We start from the raw sequence: 18,963 nt of genomic DNA, 5'->3' as shown, positions 1-18,963 counted from the left end.
ATACTGCAATGATGTTCAAAACCATGTAGAAATGTAAAGTGTACCCGAGGTGACATCATGAGATAAACGTGTATGTAGAAGGCAGAGCATATTAATAACCAGGCTGTTTTACTTGTTTTATTTTGCTGCCTGAAAGAGTTAATTTCTAGGCATGGAAGTGACAGCTTCTGTCTTGTCAGTACCTTGTCAGGAATATAGTAAACATCACTGATAAGCCAATTACAGCCATAAAAGCCAGAATACAACTTCTGTGAGCAGAGGGAGAAAAAGGTCAATAGCTCATGTATTTTTATTTAGGGACACTTAATAGATTTGCCACTGAGCAGAGCTAAGAAAACATTCATTCTACTTTGTGAATGTGTGAGTGAGTAGGAGGATAAATATAATTGTTTATCTCATCGGTTTATTTTCACTTCACGTTCACTTTAAAGAAAACCTGAACTGAAAATGAAAAATAAAAATAAACATACACAACTCATACTTACCTCCCATGAAGTCTACTCCTCAATCTCTTTCTCCTCGACTGCGTCCTGTTAGTCCACTGTGATCAATGGAATTATCTGTCCTCCATTTTGAAAATGGCCATTACCCCATAACAGCTTTCTGGTCAGTACTGTTAAACTGTAACATCGCCCACTTGGACCATAGGGAAACATGGACATTACCTAGCACATCGGTTGTCCTCTCAGCTATAACTGATATATAACTGAGAGCAACTGATATATTTCAGTTCTGACAAAATGTTGTCAGAAGTGGAAAAGATCTTGTCAGAAGAAAATGGTGAGCTTCTGGGAGTAACTGATGGCAAGGCAACTATGTAATGTTCATTTAAAGTTACCTCGTGTTTATTTTAAATAATTTTACTCAGTTCAGGTTCCCTTTAAAGCGGATCCGAGATGAAAAACTAACTATAAAAAGTAACTTGTCTATATATCTTATCTAAAGTTTAGATAGTTTACACAGCAAATCTAGCTGCAAACAGCTTTAATAGAATATGATTATTTCTTCCTGTGATACAATGAAAGCAGCCATGTTGTTTGTAAACATTACACAGAGGCAGGCTTATCTGCTTCTTGAGCACTCAGCCTGTGAAAAAAACCTAATTCCCCCCTCCTCCCCTCTGCCTCTGAAATCAATGGCTAGTAACCCCTCCTCCTCCTCCTGCCCAGACTGAGCTCCCATGAGCCCTTGCTACTGCCAAGGCTCTCTGAAAACCTGGGGGCGTGGTTTATTTAGTTCATAGGGAGAGTTTTAAAACAAAAACAAAAAAGTATATGGCTTGAGGAATGCCCTATAAACAATAGGAAAGGTACACAATTATGCAATGAGTAAAAGTTCACCTCGGATCCTCTTCTGGCTATTTCTCGTACAGCACGTAGTGTTGCGTTATGGATGCACAGTGCAGAACTGACCCGCTGTTTTAAACAGGACCGTTTTCATGTGACTGTTGCAGTGCAGCACACAACACAGAAGTTCTGCCACAGGGATGCATTTCCCATTTATGAAGATGAATGCCATCTGTAATGCAATGGAAATGACTGTGTGATGCATCTAAACTGTAAAGCACAGAGTATAGTCTGAATAGAGGCTTATTACTTAAATCCATGCTGCCATTGTAGAGTATTCAAACGCAAAACACCTTGTGTAATTTGAATTTGTGAAGGCAGACATTTGTATACATAAGCTAAGCCTTCGGGCATAGACACTTGGCATAACCAAATCCTATATGAATAATATGAATTGGGGTGGATGACTGCTTCCAGTCCTTTTGTGCACAAAGTAATGCATACAGACATCAGACTTCTGTTGCCAGAAGTTTCAGGTAAGATGAGATGATGTCTATGTAAATCTGCTGTGTTCTGCAGCAATGTCTTTTGGTTATGTTGCATCATTTAGGCTATTTGCTATTGTATTCTTCACATTGGGGAGCCACCTGCACCCCCTCTTTCCCTGTCCATAGTATACAGTAGTGTCTCGGTTATCCGGCACCGACGAGGATTGGCTAAGGGCTGATAAATGTGCTTTCTGGTTGTTTGAGACTCAATGTTAAAAACAGGCCCAGTCAATACAGTACTGTACTCCACTCTATATACATACCATGAACTCTGCATCGAATGTTAAAATACAGTAACTGAAAGTATATTATCCTTGGTGGAGCCATGGCAACCAGTCTTTAAGCACAGCAGAGCTCACAAACAGCCTAAGAAGTTGGCCTTCACCACTATACTGCCGGCGGTTTGTGCTGGATGGTTAGCTGAGTTCCAGTTAACCAGGACTCTTCTGTATTTAACAAAATATTAAGAATACCCTATGAGGAGATGGACTAAAACCAAAACCTGTCAAATCTGTGAGCTTTTGTATCACCTACTCTAAGTGACAGCAGCATAAGAAAAATCGTAATATATAGTGCAATTTACTCTGCAAATTATCTACAACTTAGATGTATGCGTACATATATTTTACATTTTTTATCTGATACTGAGCATTTTACAGTATACCAGAGGTGGAAAAAATGTATATACCGTATATTTACTTCGATCTAAACACTCTTCAGACCCCTCTAGGCTTATTGCGCCTGCTTCCCCCGCACCATCTTGTTTCGGTATGCTGATGTTTGGTCCAATCAGATCTCGATGCATGTGTTGTCCACTCCATGCGTTCTTACATATCATGCTCCTGCGTGCCAATGAGCAGCAGCTGTGGCCAAGAGTGTCCTGGGCATATGCCCAGAATGCTCCAGGTGACTGTTGATACACATATACGCGCGGGAGCGAGTACAGGGAGGGCGTACAGATTGACATCGCATGCACCCTGGAGATCCCACCGAATTTCCAAACTGAGTCTACAGCGGTAACGCAGAGCATAGGTCGGACGCAGTAAGGAGCCTAGAAGGATCTGAAGAGCATATAGATCGAAGTATTCTTTAAAAAAAAATGTATATTTCACTTCAAGTTTACTTTAAAGATCATCCTAATCCCCTGTCTATGCAACTGGCATCGGGTCACTTGTGAACAACATAGATATGTATATTTATATTTGCGTATAAGCCGACCCCCCCCCCCCCCCCAACATTTACCTTAAAAAAACCTGGAAAAATGTTTGACCTGAGTATAAGCCGAGGGCGGCAAAAGCCACAACCACGACACCACTCACAGCCATGGCCGGCCCCAACCATATATTAGAAAAGCCGCATCATTTCAGCAGATTGAAATAATAAGCCAGAACATAGGCCTACAATGGAGATGGACATGCATAAAAACTCCTGTTGCAAAGTTTAAGCTGGCATAAGGATGGAGAAAGGAATGCAGAGCCACATACTCATGTACTGTATAAAAAACTTGATATAAGAATGCAAGGATTCTCACCACTCAGTAGACACTGTCCCTGTATTTCATTCAACCTTCCAACGCTACTACTCGAGGTAAGGTTAGCTGGGACCTCCCATGGAAATGTCAAGTGTTTGGTCTCCCTCAGATGATGCCCCACTGTGCCTATAGTGGGGGCACTGGGGAGGGGTTACTCAAAGGGTAGTGACTCGAGTATAAGCCGAGACCCCCACTTTTGTGCCACTTTTTTGTGCCCAAAAATTAGGCTTATACTTGATGGTGTATATATATATATATATATATATATGTGTGTATGTGTGTGTGTGTGTGTGTGTGTATATATATATATATATATATATATATATATATATATATATATATATATATATATATATATATATATATATATATATATATTACAGACCAAAAGTTTGGACACACCTTCTCATACACAGAGCTTTCTTTATTTTCATGACTATGAACATTGTAGAGTCACACTGAAGACATTCAAACTATGAATAAACACGTACTAATATATTACATAACCAAAAAGTGTGAAACAACTGAAAATATGTCATATTCTGGGTTCTTCAAAGTAGCCACCTCTTGCTTTGATTACTTATTTGCACACTCTTGGCATTCTCTTGATGAGCTTCAAGAGGTAGTCATCTGAAATGGTCTTCCAACAGTCTTGAAGGAGTTCCCAGAGATGCTTAGCACTTGTTGGCCCTTTTGCCTTCACTCTGCGGTCCAGCTCACCTCAAACCATCTCGATTGAGTTCAGGTCTAGTGACTGTGGAGGCCAGGTCATCTGGTGCAGCACCCCATCACTCTCCTTCCTGGTCAAATAGCTCTTACACAGCCTGGAGGTGTGTTTGGGGTCATTGTCCTGTTGAAAAATAATGAATGGTCCAACTAAACGCACCCCGGATGGAATAGCATGAAGCTGCAAGAATGCTGTGGTAGGTATGCTGGTTCAGTATGCCTTTAATTTTGAATAAATCCCCAACAGTGTCACCAGCAAAGCACCATCACACCTCCTCCTCCATGCTTCACGGTGGGAACCAGGCATGTAGAGACCAACCGTTCACCTTTTCTGCGTCGCACAAAGACACGGTGGTTGGAACCAAAAATATCAAATTTGGACTCATCAGACCAAAGCACAGATTTCCACTGTTTTAATGTCCATTATTTGTGTTCTTTAGCCCAAACAAGTCTCTGCTGTTTCTTGCCTGTTCTTAGCAGTGGTTTCCTAGCAGATATTCTACCATGAAGGCCTGATTCACACAGTCTCCTCTTAACAGTTGTTCTAGAGATGTGTCTGCTGATAGAACTCTGTGTGGCATTGACCTGGTCTCTAATCTGAGCTGCTGTTAACCTGCGATTTCTGAGGCTGGTGACTCGGATGAACTTATCCTCCGCAGCAGAGGTGACTCTTGGTCTTCCTTTCCTGGGGCGGTCCGCATGTGAGCCAGTTTCTTTGTAGAGTTTGATGGTTTTTGAGACTGCACTTGGGTACACTTTCAAAGTTTTCCCAATTTTTCGGACTGACTGACCTTAATTTCTTAAAGTAATGATGGTCACTCGTTTTTCTTGACTTAGCTGTCTTTTCTTGCCATAATAGAAATTGTAACAGTCTATCCACCTGACTTCTTCACAACGCAACTGATGGTCCCAACCCCATTTATAAGGCAAGAAATCTCACTTATTAAACCTGACAGGGCACACCTGTAAAGTGAAAACCATTTCAGATGACTACCTCTTGAAGCTCATCAAGAGTGTGCAAAGCAGTAATCAAAGCAAAAGGTGGCTACTTTAAAGAACCTAGAATATGACATATTTTCAGTCGCTTCACACGTTTTGGTTATGTACTATACTTCCACATGTGTTAATTCATAGTTTGGATGCCTTCAGTGTGAATCTACAATGTTCATAGTCATGAAAATAAAGAAAACTCTTTGAATGAGAAGGTGTGTCCAAACTTTTGTTCTGTACTGTGTATATATATATATATATATATATATATATATATATATATTTATATACAGTATATATTTACGTATATATATATATATATATATATACAGTATATATTTACATATTGATTATTGGTTATAGACATTTTTGTCAAATCTGACAAGATAAGCCACATGCTTGTTTCAGATGTGTGATTCAGACACAGCTGCAGCCAAATAGATCAGCAGGACTGGCAGGCAATTGGCATTGTTTAAAAGGTAATAAATGGCAGCCTCCATATAACTCTGACTTCAGGTTCCCTTTAAAATGAACCCAAGGTGAAAATAAATTGATGTGATAAACTATTGTATTTATCCTCCTACTCCTAAAAGTGACTTTAGACATCCCATCCCATTTTTAGACATCACATTTACAAAGTACAATGAATGTTTTGTTGTCTCTTCTCAATGGCAGCCTATTAAGTGTCCCTAAGTGAAAATATATGAACTATTGACCTTTTCTATATCTCGCTGCCTTCAGAAGTTGTATTCTGTCTGGAAAACTTTTATGGCTGTAATTTGCTTATCAGTGATATTTACTCCATTCCCAACAAGCTACAACAAGACAGAAGCTGTCACTTCCATGCCTAAAAATTAACTCTTTCAGGCAACACAATAAAACAGGTAAAACAGCCTGGTTATTAATACGTTTTACACTGTACAAACACGTGTTTATCTCCTCATGTCGCCTTGGGTAGACTTAAAGAGAACCCGAGGTGGGGATCTTAGAATAAAATCTATACACAGAGGCTGGGTCTGGCTATAGTGCCCAGCCTCTGTTGCTAGTTGAATCCCCCCTAAGTCCCCTCTGCGCTCCGCTCTCCCCCATAAATTATAGCCGTGCTGGCGACATGCAGCGTGTCGCAGCGGGCAATGTTTATCTCCCTAGTGTCACTCACGCTGCTCCCCCGCCTCCTGCAAAGCGCCGGTCCCCGTCCCTTCCCTACCCGCTGATTAGAGGGAAGGGATGCGGGCAGGGACCGGCGCTCTTCAGGAGGCGGGGGAGCGGCGGGTGTGAGTGACATTAGGGAGGTAAACATTGCCCGACAGCGCGGCTGTGATTTATGGGCTAGAGCGGAGCGCAGGGGGGACTTAGGGGGGATTCAACTAGCAACAGAGGCTGGGCACTATAGCCAGACCCAGCCTCTGTGTATAGATTTTATTCTAAGATCCCCACCTCGGGTTCTATTTAAAGGGGGCCCTATGTAAACTTTACTGGTGGTGACAGAAGTGCCACAGAACTCGGCTGCAAGTGGGTGGGGCTAAGTGCTGGAAGATGGCACACAGGGGGATTCCGAGGTTGCGCAATACTGAAAATACCGCCAAAGTCAGTACAACGTTTTAGAAGAATTCCATGCATAACATATCTAATTTTGACGTTATTGGCCTCAATTCACTAACCTTAACTCCTGTCTTTAATAACTCTTCTGAGCTGTTTTACAGTTATCACCATGGTGATATAATTGTGATAACTGTAAAACAGCTCAGAAGAGTTATTAAAGACAGGAGTTAAGGTTAGTGAATTGAGGCCATAGTCTCTTTAAGAACTATGTGTTTTTGGTCTATATAGTCTACAGTCCATTCATAAACTATGTTGCCCCATGTTGAGTTGAGATTTTTATTTTATTTGAAGCGTATGTATCCAGTATATACAGCATGAAAATAAACTGTTGTGTTTTGTAATCCTCAGTTGGACGAGCTTCAGCAGTCTGTCCGGTTCATGGAGTCCTTCTCCAGCGACACAACTTCTCATCTGCAGCAACTGTCAACGCGGCTCAGTAAGTGAATCCATTGTATTATGTCTAAAGGAGGACTCCATCCTGCAACATTTGATAGTTGCTTCTGATACTTGCCTGATCCCAGCTGTCATTAAAAATCTCCCTGTGACATCGCAGTGTTCTGTCTTGTAGCAGCAACTTGGCATGTGGAGTCTATAGTAGAGGTGTCTCATTAGAGCCACGTGGCGTGGACTTGAAAGCAGGGATGGTCGTAGTCAGCCAACTTCGCTATGCTGGAAATACGCGTAGTTTTACGCAATTACGCTTCGCCAAACTATGGCTTCGAAAACAAATATTCACTTTGTATGCATTTCGTAGAATACACGTTGAAATACGCAATTACGCGTAGTTAAATGCATATACTGGGAACCCTTCTATGCGTACATTCCCCTTTCCAATGCGTAAATTTGTATGCATACAATCGCATGCGGAAAATTAGACGCGAGTAACGCATTTGTAGTTCACTACGCAATACACATGTTAACTACGCATAGTGGGCGTAAGTTACGCGTAGCGGTACTTTGATACGCGTAAATTCGTAAGCGTAGGTTTGAAACTTCGCCTATGAACTACGATGCGTAGATGCGAACTACGATGCGTAAATTCGCACTGGGATTAGTTTCTGCTCATCCCTGCTTGAAAGTGGTATGAAATGCAGAATTTCTTCTTTGCTAAAATATTCTTGACGACAAAAAAGCTACTGCCAGAAAAAAGTACTGGTAGCAGAACAGCATCCAAACAGTTAAAGTGAACCTGAACACTTGCACAGGACACAATAAAAACATAACAGAAATGCACCCTGTATCTATTTATTTAAAGAGTTGAGCCTGTGTAATTCCCCCTCATTTGTGTCTAATCACTAGTTGTAATTTGATATCTCTCTTGTGTCACATGACTGCCTATGGCAGATAAGCCCATTTGAAAGGACAGGCTGTAAACAATATGGCTGCTTCCATGAATCGGGAAGGAGAAACTGTGCAGATTTATTTTAGGATTTATATCAGCTGTAACAAAGAATTTTTCTTTTTGTTTTAAAAGTATACACAGGAGAAGACACATTCTCGCTGGGTACATTATAATATATAGTGAAGTACTAATGGCAGCTTTCAGACCAGATAAACTGTACTTTAGGAAGTTGTCATTTGTAAACGGTCAATAATACTTGTGCACAATAGCAAATATGATAACTCTATGGGAAGTAGGAAAACTTGGTTTTACTGAATGTTGTGTGCCTCTGTTTAATCCCTCTTTCATGTCTATTTAACCTCTCTGGTGGTATGATTATTTCTGGGTCTAAAAGCGGTGCAATTTATTTTGCATGCTTTTAGATACTAAACCAGGGGAAAAAATCATACCGCCAAGATCTGCGGCAGCCTTGCAATTACCTTCCTGGGATCCAGCACTGCAATTCTCCCTCCGTCCTGCGGGTGGCACCCTATAATGAGATTGCCGCCTGTTGTCATGGTGACAAATGGCAATCTCACCCGAGGGATCCAGAGCCTCCAAGGACCGGAAGAAGAATGGCTGCCAGCATCTGGATCCCGGAGGGGTGGTAAGTTGAAATGCCTATTGAACTTCAGGCTCTGCTTAGGCCTCCTGGTAACTACCCCAAGTCAAGCTCGGGATTACCGCTCCTGGCTACTTTTTTCCACCCTGAGCCTGACTCGGGGTTACCACTAGGGAGGTTAAAGCATTCCCTCACTCCTCTCCAGCCAGAGCTATGAAATGCTGCAGTGAGTTTGTTTTTAAAAGCCCAGCTTTCAGTTCACAGAGACTTTCTGCACTTTAGTTCTGTATTTATCTGACTGCCTTGATCTCAACTATAAAGTTGATCTAAAGGCTAACAGAGGGAAAAAATAACAGACAGGAGGGCTAGTCCTCAGTCGCTCAGCACTGCCTTGCATGTCTTACCTCCCAGAGGTGATGATTTCCCAAGTACAGGTGGCCCCCTATTTACAAACAGGTTCCGTTTCGAGAGATTGTTTGTAAGTTGAATCTGTAAGCTGAGTCCTGTGTTAAACAAGATGAAACGTGGATAAATGATTTATTTTTGGGCACCTCTAGATTTGGACATATAGTATAAACTATGTTTTTTTGGGTTGTTTTCAGCGTGCTTTTAAAGTTTTAATCCCTTACCCTGCCCCAGGCGAGTAACTAAGGCTTCAATTCATCAAGCATTACCGCATTCAGTAATGATAAAACAGCTGACTTTATGGAGCACTTAAAGAGACACTGAAGCGGAAAAAAAAATGATGATATTATGATTTGTATGTGTAGTACAGCTAAGAAATAAAACATTAAGATCAGATACATCAGTCTAATTGTTTCCAGTACAGGAAGATTTAAGAAACTCCAGTTGTTATCTCTATGCAAAAAAGCCATTAAGCTCTACGACTTTCAAAGTCGTGGAGAGGGCTGTTTTCTGACTTTTATTATCTCAACTGTTAGTTAACCTCCTGAGCGGTCTGGACGAGCTCAGCTCGTCCATCACCGCCGGAGGCTGCCGCTCAGGCCCTGCTGGGCCGATTTTTATCAAATAAAGTGCAGCACACGCAGCCGGCACTTTGCCAGCCGCGTGTGCTGCCTGATCGCCGCCGCTCTGCGGCGATTCGCCGCGAGCAGCGGCGAAAGAGGGCCCCCCTAGCCGCCTGAGCCCTGCGCAGCCGGAACAAAAAGTTCCGGCCAGCGCTAAGGGCTGGATCGGAGACGGCTGACGTCAGGACGTTGGCTGACGTCGATGACGTCACTCCGCTCGTCGCTATGGCGACGATATAAGCAAAACAAGGAAGGCCGCTCATTGCGGCCTTCCTTGTTTATTCTGGGCGCCGGAGGCGATCGGAAGATCGCCTCCGGAGCGCCCTCTAGTGGGCTTTCATGCAGCCAACTTTCAGTTGGCTGCATGAAATAGTTTTTTTTTTATTTAAAAAAAACCCTCCCGCAGCCACCCTGGCGATTTAATCAGAACGCCAGGGTGGTTAATGTTTTACTTTTCCTCTGCCAGAGGAGAGGTCATTAGTTCACAGACTGCTCTGAAAGAATCATTTTGAATGCTGAGTGTTGTGTAATCTGCACATATTAGAGAATGATGCAATGTTAGAAAAAACACTATATACCTGAAAATAAAAATATGAGAATATTTTCTTTGCTGCTAATCTTCTAGTAATTATTCATAGTACACAACCAATTCATTATATCATATATTTTTTTTCCGCTTCAGTGTCTCTTTAAGAAAATGTCAATTCATCAAAGCTGTTACCGCATGAAAAGCTGAAATTACAGAGCAGTGAGATAAATTACCGACTTGTGCTCAACACGTCAGCAAATGTCAATTCATCAAGGTTACAGCATTCGCTAACACATTCGGTGATTATCTCCAGCTCTCCTCTGTCGGTAACTAGCTTCGAATGCCTTCCTGTGGATGTCCCCATTATTGGCAGGAGCAGGCAGCCAATAGAAACAGCCCCCGTTCTCCTGCAAGTGCTGTTGATAGGTTGCACAGGCTTCTCCAGTGGAACAAGCTTTAAGACCCCCCAGGCAGTGAGAAGAGAGAATGGACAAAATATATTTTGCAGCCTTTGGTGGTGTAACCCTTTGAGTCCCTGTTTAAAAATGCAAAGTTGCTAGTGGTGAAATCACCAAGCATGGCATTTGTAATGTCTCCAGGAAGTTTATCTACGTTGTGGCAATTAAATAAAATGTTAAGGAAGACTGATGGACAGATTCAGAGCAGCAGAGGCAGTATAAAAAACAGTAAATATAACAAATGTGCACATGTGCTGTTATCAAACAGCCTTTGATGAATTGAAGCCGTAAGAGTTCGGTAACTTAACGAACATCTACCACACGTGAAAATATTGATGAATTAGCACACACAAGTGTAAAATACCAAATGCAGTATTTCAACTACTTGGATTTTGTTATCGAACAGCCTTTGATGAGTTGAAGCTTAAGTCCCTGCATTTTCCCATATCTTCTCGCAGGAACGTAGCTACTACGTCCCTTGGTGCCGCACACTCTCGCTCGCCCCCGCGCTCATTCTCGCCACTGATCGTTAGACGGGAGAGCTAAGTCCCTGTGTGAATGACTGCCGCCATCAATGAGATGGCGCCATCATTCACAAAAAACAATGAATCAATGAGATGGCGCCATCATTCACAAAAAACAATACTTACATCCACACGTTACTTCCTGTTTGCATAGTAATACTACATATGGGAAAGTTATGCGTGAGGACATCTCGTGGCCAAATAGTAAAATTATATCTACACACATTTTTTTCCCCTTAACGCACTCTTTTTGCATTTAATATTAACCCCTTACCTCTCACACTTCCCAATAGTTGCCCCAAAAATGTTTTGCATATATATATATATATATATATATATATATATATATATATACAATTTAAAAAAAAATAGGGACTGAACTTTTTTAATAAGTATGTCAAGAGGGTGTATTACGGTTACTTTTTAAATTATGGGCTTGTAATTAGTGATGGACTCAAAACAGAAAAAAATGCCTCTTTATTTCCAAATAAAATATTGGCCCCGTACATTGTACTAGGAAAACATTTTGAAAGGTTGCAATATCCGGGACAAATGGGCAAATAAAATGTGTGGGTTTTAGTTATGGTAGCATGTATTATTTTAAAACTATAATGGCTGAAAACTGAGAAATGATTTTTTTCTATTTTTCCTGTTAAAACGCAGTTATAATAAAATAATTCTTAACAAATAGTACCCCCCAAAGAAAGCCTAATTTTGGCGAAAAAAAAAACAAGATATACAGTGGGATGCAAACGTTTGGGCAACCTTGTTAATCATGATTTTCCTCGTTGGTTGTTACGTTAAAAATGTCAGCTGAATATATCATTTAGGAGACATACATAGTGATATTTGAGAAGTGAAAAGAAGTTTAATGGATTTACAGAAAGTGTGCAATAATTGTTTAAAATTAGGCAGGGGCATAAATTTGGGCACTGTTGTCATTTTATTGATTCCAAAACCTTTAGAACTAATTATTGGAACTCAAATTGGCTTGGTAAGCTTAGTGACCCCCTGACCTACATACACAGGTGAATCCAATTATGAGAAAGAGTAATTAAAGGGGTAAATTGCAAGTTTCCCTCCTCTTTTAATTTTCTCTGAAGAGTAGCAACATGTTTAATTTTCTCTGAAGAGTAGCAACATGGGGGTCTCAAATGACCTGAAGACAAAGATTGTTCGCCATCATGGTTTAGTAGAAGGATACAGAAAGCTGTCTCAGAGATTTCAGCTGTCTGTTTCCACAGTTAGGAAATGGAAGACCACAGGCTCAGTTCAAGTTTAGGTTCAAAGTGGCAGACCAGGAAAAATCCTGGATAAACAGAAGCAATGTATGGTGAGAACAGTCAGAGTCAACCCAAAGACCTACAACATCATCTTGCTGCAGATGGATTCACTGTGTATCGTTCAACCATTTAGCGCACTTTACACAAGGAGATGCAGTATGCGAGAGTGATGCAGAGGAAGCCTTTTCTCTGCTCACAGCACAAACGGAGCTACTTGAGGTATGCTAAAGCACATTTGGACAAGCCAGCTTCATTTTAGAATAAGGTGCTGTGAACTGATGAAACTAAAATTGAGTTATTTGGGCATAACAAGGGGCGTTATGCATGGAGGAAAAAGAACACAACATTCCAGGAAAAACACCTGCTACCTACAGTAAAATATGGTGGTGGTTCCATCATGCTGTGGGGCTGTGTGACCAGTGCAGGGACTAGGGATCTTGTCAAAGTTGAGGGACACATGGATTCCACTCAGTATCAGCAGATTCTGGAGACCAATGTCCGGGAATCAGTGACAAAGCTGAAGCTGCGCCAGGGCTGGATCTTTCAACAAGACAACGACGCTAAACACTGCTCAAAATCCACTAAGGCATTCATGCAGAGAAACAAGTACAACGTTCTGGAATGGCCATCTCAGTCCGCAGACCTGCATATAATTGAAAATCTGTGGTGTGAGTTAAAGAGAGCTGTCCATGCTCGGAAGTTATCAAACCTGAATGAACTAGAGATGTTTTGTAAAGAGGAATGGTCCAAAATACCTTCAGCCAAAATCCAGACTCTCATTGGAACCTACAGGATGCGTTTAGAGGCTTTAATTTCTACAAAAGGAGAATCTGCACCCGCCTAATTTTGTTTAAACAATTATTGCGCGCTTTCTGTGAATCCAATAAACTTCATTTCACTTCTTAAATATCACTGTGTGTGTCTCCTATATGATACACTGTATTTAACTGACATTTTGTATCATAAAAACCAACAATTTATACAGGAGAATCATGACGATTAATAAGGTTGCCCAAACTTTCGCATCCCACTGTAGATTGTTTCGTTGTGAGAATTACTAATACAATTATAGGCGAATGAATGGAAGGAGCGCTGACATGGGAAAATTGCTCTGGTTTTTTAAGGGGAAAAGGGGAAAAACCCTTGGAGTTGAAGTGGTAAACCTACTTATAACAGTTAGTACTGTAACATTTAACAACAAAAATATGTAAATAAAACGGTATTGTATATTTTATACATGAAGACAACTCCTCTGAAACGTTGTAACTTGAGTAGTTTGTAAGTAGGGGACTGTTTGTAACCACTAAATCTAGACAGGTGTTAACATTGCAGCACACTAGACCTGTTGTCTTATTTTCTGATAGCAAAAAACAGATGAAATAGATAATTAAAATGCAGCAGACGTAAAATGTTGTCGGAATGCAAAGAAAGAGTTAAAGAGTACTTCCAGTGTAAAAGACAGAGCCTGTCATATAATGCTCTGTCTTGATGCTGCAAAAAGTGTGGGTCTCACCTGCACGTCTGTAATTCAGTAGAGAGATAAAGCTCCACCCCCTCCCTGCTCAACAAGACAGCTGCAGCCATGGTGGGGATGGCAAGAAAGACTTTGCAAAAAATCGCCATGGTGGCTTTTTTTGGGTGGAGGGCAGAGCACTCACCTGTCCAATGAACTACTGCCGGACTGGTGCATTTTTAATCCTTTCATGACAGGCTCTGCCACTGGAAGTGCTCTTTAAGTCTGCTGTAGTCATTCCTTTCTAAAGTGCTGAAATTAAACTTGGGGGGCAAAAACACCAGGGCTGTGGAGTCTGAGTCGTGGAGTCGGAGTAATTTTGGTTACCTGGAGTTGGAGTCAGTGGCTGCAAAAAACTGAAGTCTCGGATGATTTTTGTACCAATTCCACAGCCCTGGTAAGTATTAGACTAAGGATTCAGAGTTGCGGGGTCGGAACAATTTTGGGTACCTGGAGTCGGTGGTTTCATAAACTGAGGAATTGGATGATTTTTGTGCCGACTTCACAGCCCTGAAAAGCACTCGCCCAGACCACCTTTCCATTCTGACTGGATGGTGCAAGGTGACATTTTGCAGCCGGTTTAATTCAGTACACTGCAATACAACTGTATCTAATTGGCTCGCAGCATGAGAGCAGAGTGTGAAGGGTATTGTACGAAATGGATAAAGAATGGGTACAGTCTAGAGATAAAATGCATTTAAAGGGAACCTTAACTGAACGGGGGGAAAGAGTTTTAATTACCTGGAACTATTACCAGCCCCCTGCAGCAGTCCTGTGAACTCAGAGCCGCTCTGGAATCCTCCGGTCCCCCGCTGTCAGTTTCATTTTTGACGACTCACCAGTCGGCCGTCCGCCATGCGTATTATTGGACCCATTCCCTACTGCAATTAGCGTTGTTGCGGACCGCAACGCATACAAAAATACGCGTTGCCACATATCTACGCGTGTGGAATGCGGCAACGCGTATTTTTGTACGCGGTCCGCAACAGCACTAATTGCAGTAGGGAATGCGTCCAATAATACGCATGGCGGCTGGCCGACTGGTGAGTCGTCAAAAACTAAACTAAGTGACAGCGGTGGACCGGAGGATTCCAGAGCGGCTCCGGGGGCTCAGGACTGTTGCGGGGGGCTGGTAATAGCCCCGGGTAAGTGAAACTCTTTACCCCCGTTCAGTTAAGGTTCCCTTTAAAGGTGTACTGTAGGGGGGAAAAGAGTTGAACTTACCCGGGGCATCTAATGGTCCCCTGCAGATGTCCTGTGCCTACGCAGCAATGCACCAATGCTCCGGTCCCCACCTCCGGTTCACTTCTGGAATTTCTGACTTTAAAGTCGGAAAACCACTGTGCCTGCGCGGCCGCGCCCTCTCATCCGCTGACGTCACCAGGAGTGTATTGCGCAGGCCCAGTACGGGCTGCGCCTAAGTAAATTCCAGACGTGAACCGGAGGCAGGGACCAGAGTATCGGTGAGGGTCCATTAGAAGCCCCGGGTAAGTTCAACTGTTTTTTTCCCCCTACCTCTCTACAGTAGTTCTTTAATATTTTTGGTTGCAGATCTGGTGCATTTAATTGTTTTCTTTAACTGAACACCTAACTAGATTAAAAGGTAATGTTATCCTTATTCACAGGTCTTTAAACTGTCAAGGGAAGAACACAAGCTCTATATTTAGTGTGTGCTGTACAGTGCAGCTTGACCTATGTATTTAGAAGCTAATGTGTTTTATATGCCTTCTCTTCCGCCCTTAACAAACTTGGTTCCTTTTCTATTTGCAGAATCCAGATATTTCAAGCCTATGGAAGATTCGCCAGCACGCACATTTTTAAAAGTTTTTAAAAAATAAAAAATGATTTTAAAAAATCCTGTCTTGTCAGTTATCTGAACCATACCAACTTGAAGACTGGTGACGTTGAGTGTTTATTATATTCCTATTTTATAAATTGTTTGAAAGGTTGCCTTTCAAGGCATTTATAACATTCCTTCAATAAGTAAAAACGTCAAATAGCGTAATATACCCCAAACGAGGGGTAAAATTCCTGCATCTCAAGTGCACTTATTACTGTACCTCTAGTTGCAGAAATAGGACTTGATTTTTTTTTATACTGATGACCAATCATCTGTTAGAACATACTACAAAACACTATTAGAACATTTTGAGAGCTCCCTTATATCAACAGAAGCTGTAAATACAATCTTTTAAAGTGTAACTGTCGGGTATCAAATCAAAAATCAATTCTTTATTTTTATCTGGTAAACAAGTAATAAGGTTGCTAACCAGGCAATCCAAAAAGTTAACCACTCAGTTCTATCTGCACAGAAATATCCGTCCAGATAGCCTGCCCTGCTGCGCTGGGTGTGTGCTCCCGCCGCCTTCTGCTGCCCCAGAGATCAATGAATGGGAACACCGTTTCCATTCATTGATCTATGTCTCCATAAGAAAAACTGACGGCTTCTCTGAAAAGTTGCAATTTTTCTATGTCTCACGTCATCCCTTCAGTTCCTGTAAGCGAGAGCTCTCGCTTACAGGATGAAAAAACAAAAAAAAAGACTGTGGCCATCTTGTGGCCAAATAGTAAAACTACATCTACATAATTAAAAAAAAATATATACACAATCAATTACATTTAAAAAATACCTGTTTAACCACCCCTCCCCCCCTCCCCCCACTCCAAAAAAATCCCAAATAAAAATTTTAATTAAAAAAAATTAAAATAAAAAAAAAAAACATAGTTACCTAATTGTCTGAACTTTTTTAATATGCATGTCGAGAGTATATTACTATAATTTTTATAAGCTTGTAAATAATGATGGATGCAAATTGAAAAAAATGCATCTTTATTTCCAAATAAAATATTGACGTCGTACATTGTTATAGGGACATCATTTAAATGGTGTAATAACCAAGGCTGTGGAGTCGGGGCAATTTTGGGTGCCTGGAGTCGGAGTCGGGAAAAAATGCACCGACTCCTAATGAATTTGTATCTGTAATTAAAATAGAAAGTATGATACAATGTTCTATTTCTCAGATAATAGTCATTAAAAATAATGTATACATACAGTATATATACAATAATAGCTGTGCTTAGTCCACAAAAATGAAATAAACCAATCAAAATTAGTTACTTGTGCTGCTTCAATAAAGCAGTCCCCGTATTTTTAAGGTCAGATATACATATCTGATTGTGACTGTATATATGATGTGTACACAGGAATCTCTTATATATACTAAATAACATCTATGCTGTAAGAATAAATCCTGATGTGTAGCTGTGTCACCACTAATAGAGATGGTCAATGAGATGGAAATAATTCTGCATTGATGCTGATTTATGCAAATGTATGTTGTTAAAATTTGGTTTGGTGACTACAAATTAAAGGGTACCTGAGATGGATTAAAAGTAAAGTTTTATACATACCTGGGGCTTCCTCCAGCCCCCTTCAGGCCAATCAGTCCCTCGCTGTCCTCCACCACCTGGATCTTCTGCTATGAGTCCTGGTAATTCAGCCAGTCAGCGCATTCCAGCCACGTGCCGCTTCCACAGCCAGGAACATTCTGCACCTGCGCAATAGTGCTGCACAGGTGTAGTATGCTCCTGGCGGCGGAATGTGTGCATGCACACTACGCCCGACTGGCTCAAGTACCTGGACTCATAGCAGAAGATCCAGGTGGTGGAGGAGGACAACGAGGGACTGATTATCCTGAAGGCGGCTGGAGGAAGCCCCAGGTATGTATAAAACTTTAATTTCATCTGTCTCAGGTTTACTTTGTTAAACAGTAGTACTATACTCTTCATATGCTCTCCCCACAGAGCTGCAGGGAATCCACTGAGAATGTTGTGCACATTGAACAGAGAGGTGTTGTCTGTCACCCATAAACCTGGTTCAGATTGTGCATGAAGAATGTATGATAGAGGAAGAATCCCCTCATTCTCCTGCAGAGTACCTGCACCTCATTCTTACATGTACCCACAGTCACATTGCCTAGGGCCTGATAGATGTTCTTTGTTCTGTCCTGTACCTTTTACAAGTACTCTTACCAAGGACTAGTTTTAGTCTAAAGGGAATAAATATGGCAGTCTACATATCCTTCTCACTTCAGTTGTCTTGTAAAATTCCTAAGCGTTGGCAGTTAGAGACGAATTTCACGTTACATACTTTTAATCAACAAAATTGTAGTATGCAAATTAGAGGAGTCGGAGTCGGTGGAATCCTAAACTGAGGAGTCGGTGGATTTTTGGACCGACTCCACAGCCCTGGTAATAACCGGGACAAATGGGCAAATAAAATACGTGGGTTTTAATTAAGAAATAATATTTTTTTCCCATTTTTCTCTTAACATTCCCGTTAAAATGCATTTAGAAAAAAATAATTCTTAGCAAAATGTACCACCCAAAGAAAGCCTAATTGGTGACGGAAAAAAACAAGATAAAGATCAAATAATTGTGATAAGTAGTGATAAAGTTATTGGCGAATGAATGGGAGGTGAAAGTTGCTCGGATGCATAAGGTGAAACGACACTGTAGGCTGAAGTGGTTAAAATCGCTATTACTTTTCTTGTTGATAAATGATCATTCCCCAGTTTACCTGACTCTTATTTGGTACACACAAAATTTGGTACACAAAAAGGAAGTTGCAGGGCATGCTAGGTTGTCCCTTTTTGCTTCTCTACTTCCCCCTCAGACTGAACTAATGCAGCCTGATTGGCTGAAGCCTCTTTCCTCTCCTGTTTTCCCCTCCTACAACTCTGTTCCTCTCTGATTGGCCAATATTTCTCATGCTGAGACAATGCACTTTCTATAGTGAAGGGTGGGCAAATCAGGCAGAGGAGAGTAAGAGAGGAAATGACATCAGGATTAGCTTCAAAATAGCCATGTTTAAAATGGGAAAGGCTAAGAAGGATTTTCTCTTCATTTACTGTAGAAAAAACACAAAAATTAAAATGTGGACAGTGCAATACATATGTTATGCAAGTAGAGCAAGTATTTATCTACTTATGTATGTGGGGTT

General features: G+C 41.2%; 1 protein-coding gene across 3 annotated transcripts in view; it reads left to right on the top strand.

Annotated features, from left to right (window-relative positions):
* Window positions 1–15,816, top strand: part of DSN1 (DSN1 component of MIS12 kinetochore complex) — a 52,069-nt gene extending 36,253 nt beyond the window's left edge. For all 3 annotated transcript variants that reach the window (XM_068272222.1, XM_068272221.1, XM_068272220.1), the window contains exons 9-10: window positions 7,032–7,119; window positions 15,732–15,816. In XM_068272222.1, coding sequence (XP_068128323.1) covers window positions 7,032–7,119; window positions 15,732–15,799 — 156 coding nt within the window. In that variant the 3' untranslated portion in view covers window positions 15,800–15,816. The remainder of the gene's footprint in view (window positions 1–7,031; window positions 7,120–15,731) is intronic.
* The last annotated feature ends 3,147 nt before the right edge of the window (window positions 15,817–18,963 follow it).

Source organism: Hyperolius riggenbachi, chromosome 3 (genome assembly GCF_040937935.1).
Source record: "Hyperolius riggenbachi isolate aHypRig1 chromosome 3, aHypRig1.pri, whole genome shotgun sequence".
NCBI classification, from domain to species: Eukaryota; Metazoa; Chordata; class Amphibia; order Anura; family Hyperoliidae; genus Hyperolius; species Hyperolius riggenbachi.
The sequence above is the reverse complement of the archived record's forward strand: the minus strand, read 5'-3'. Positions and strand labels throughout refer to the sequence as shown.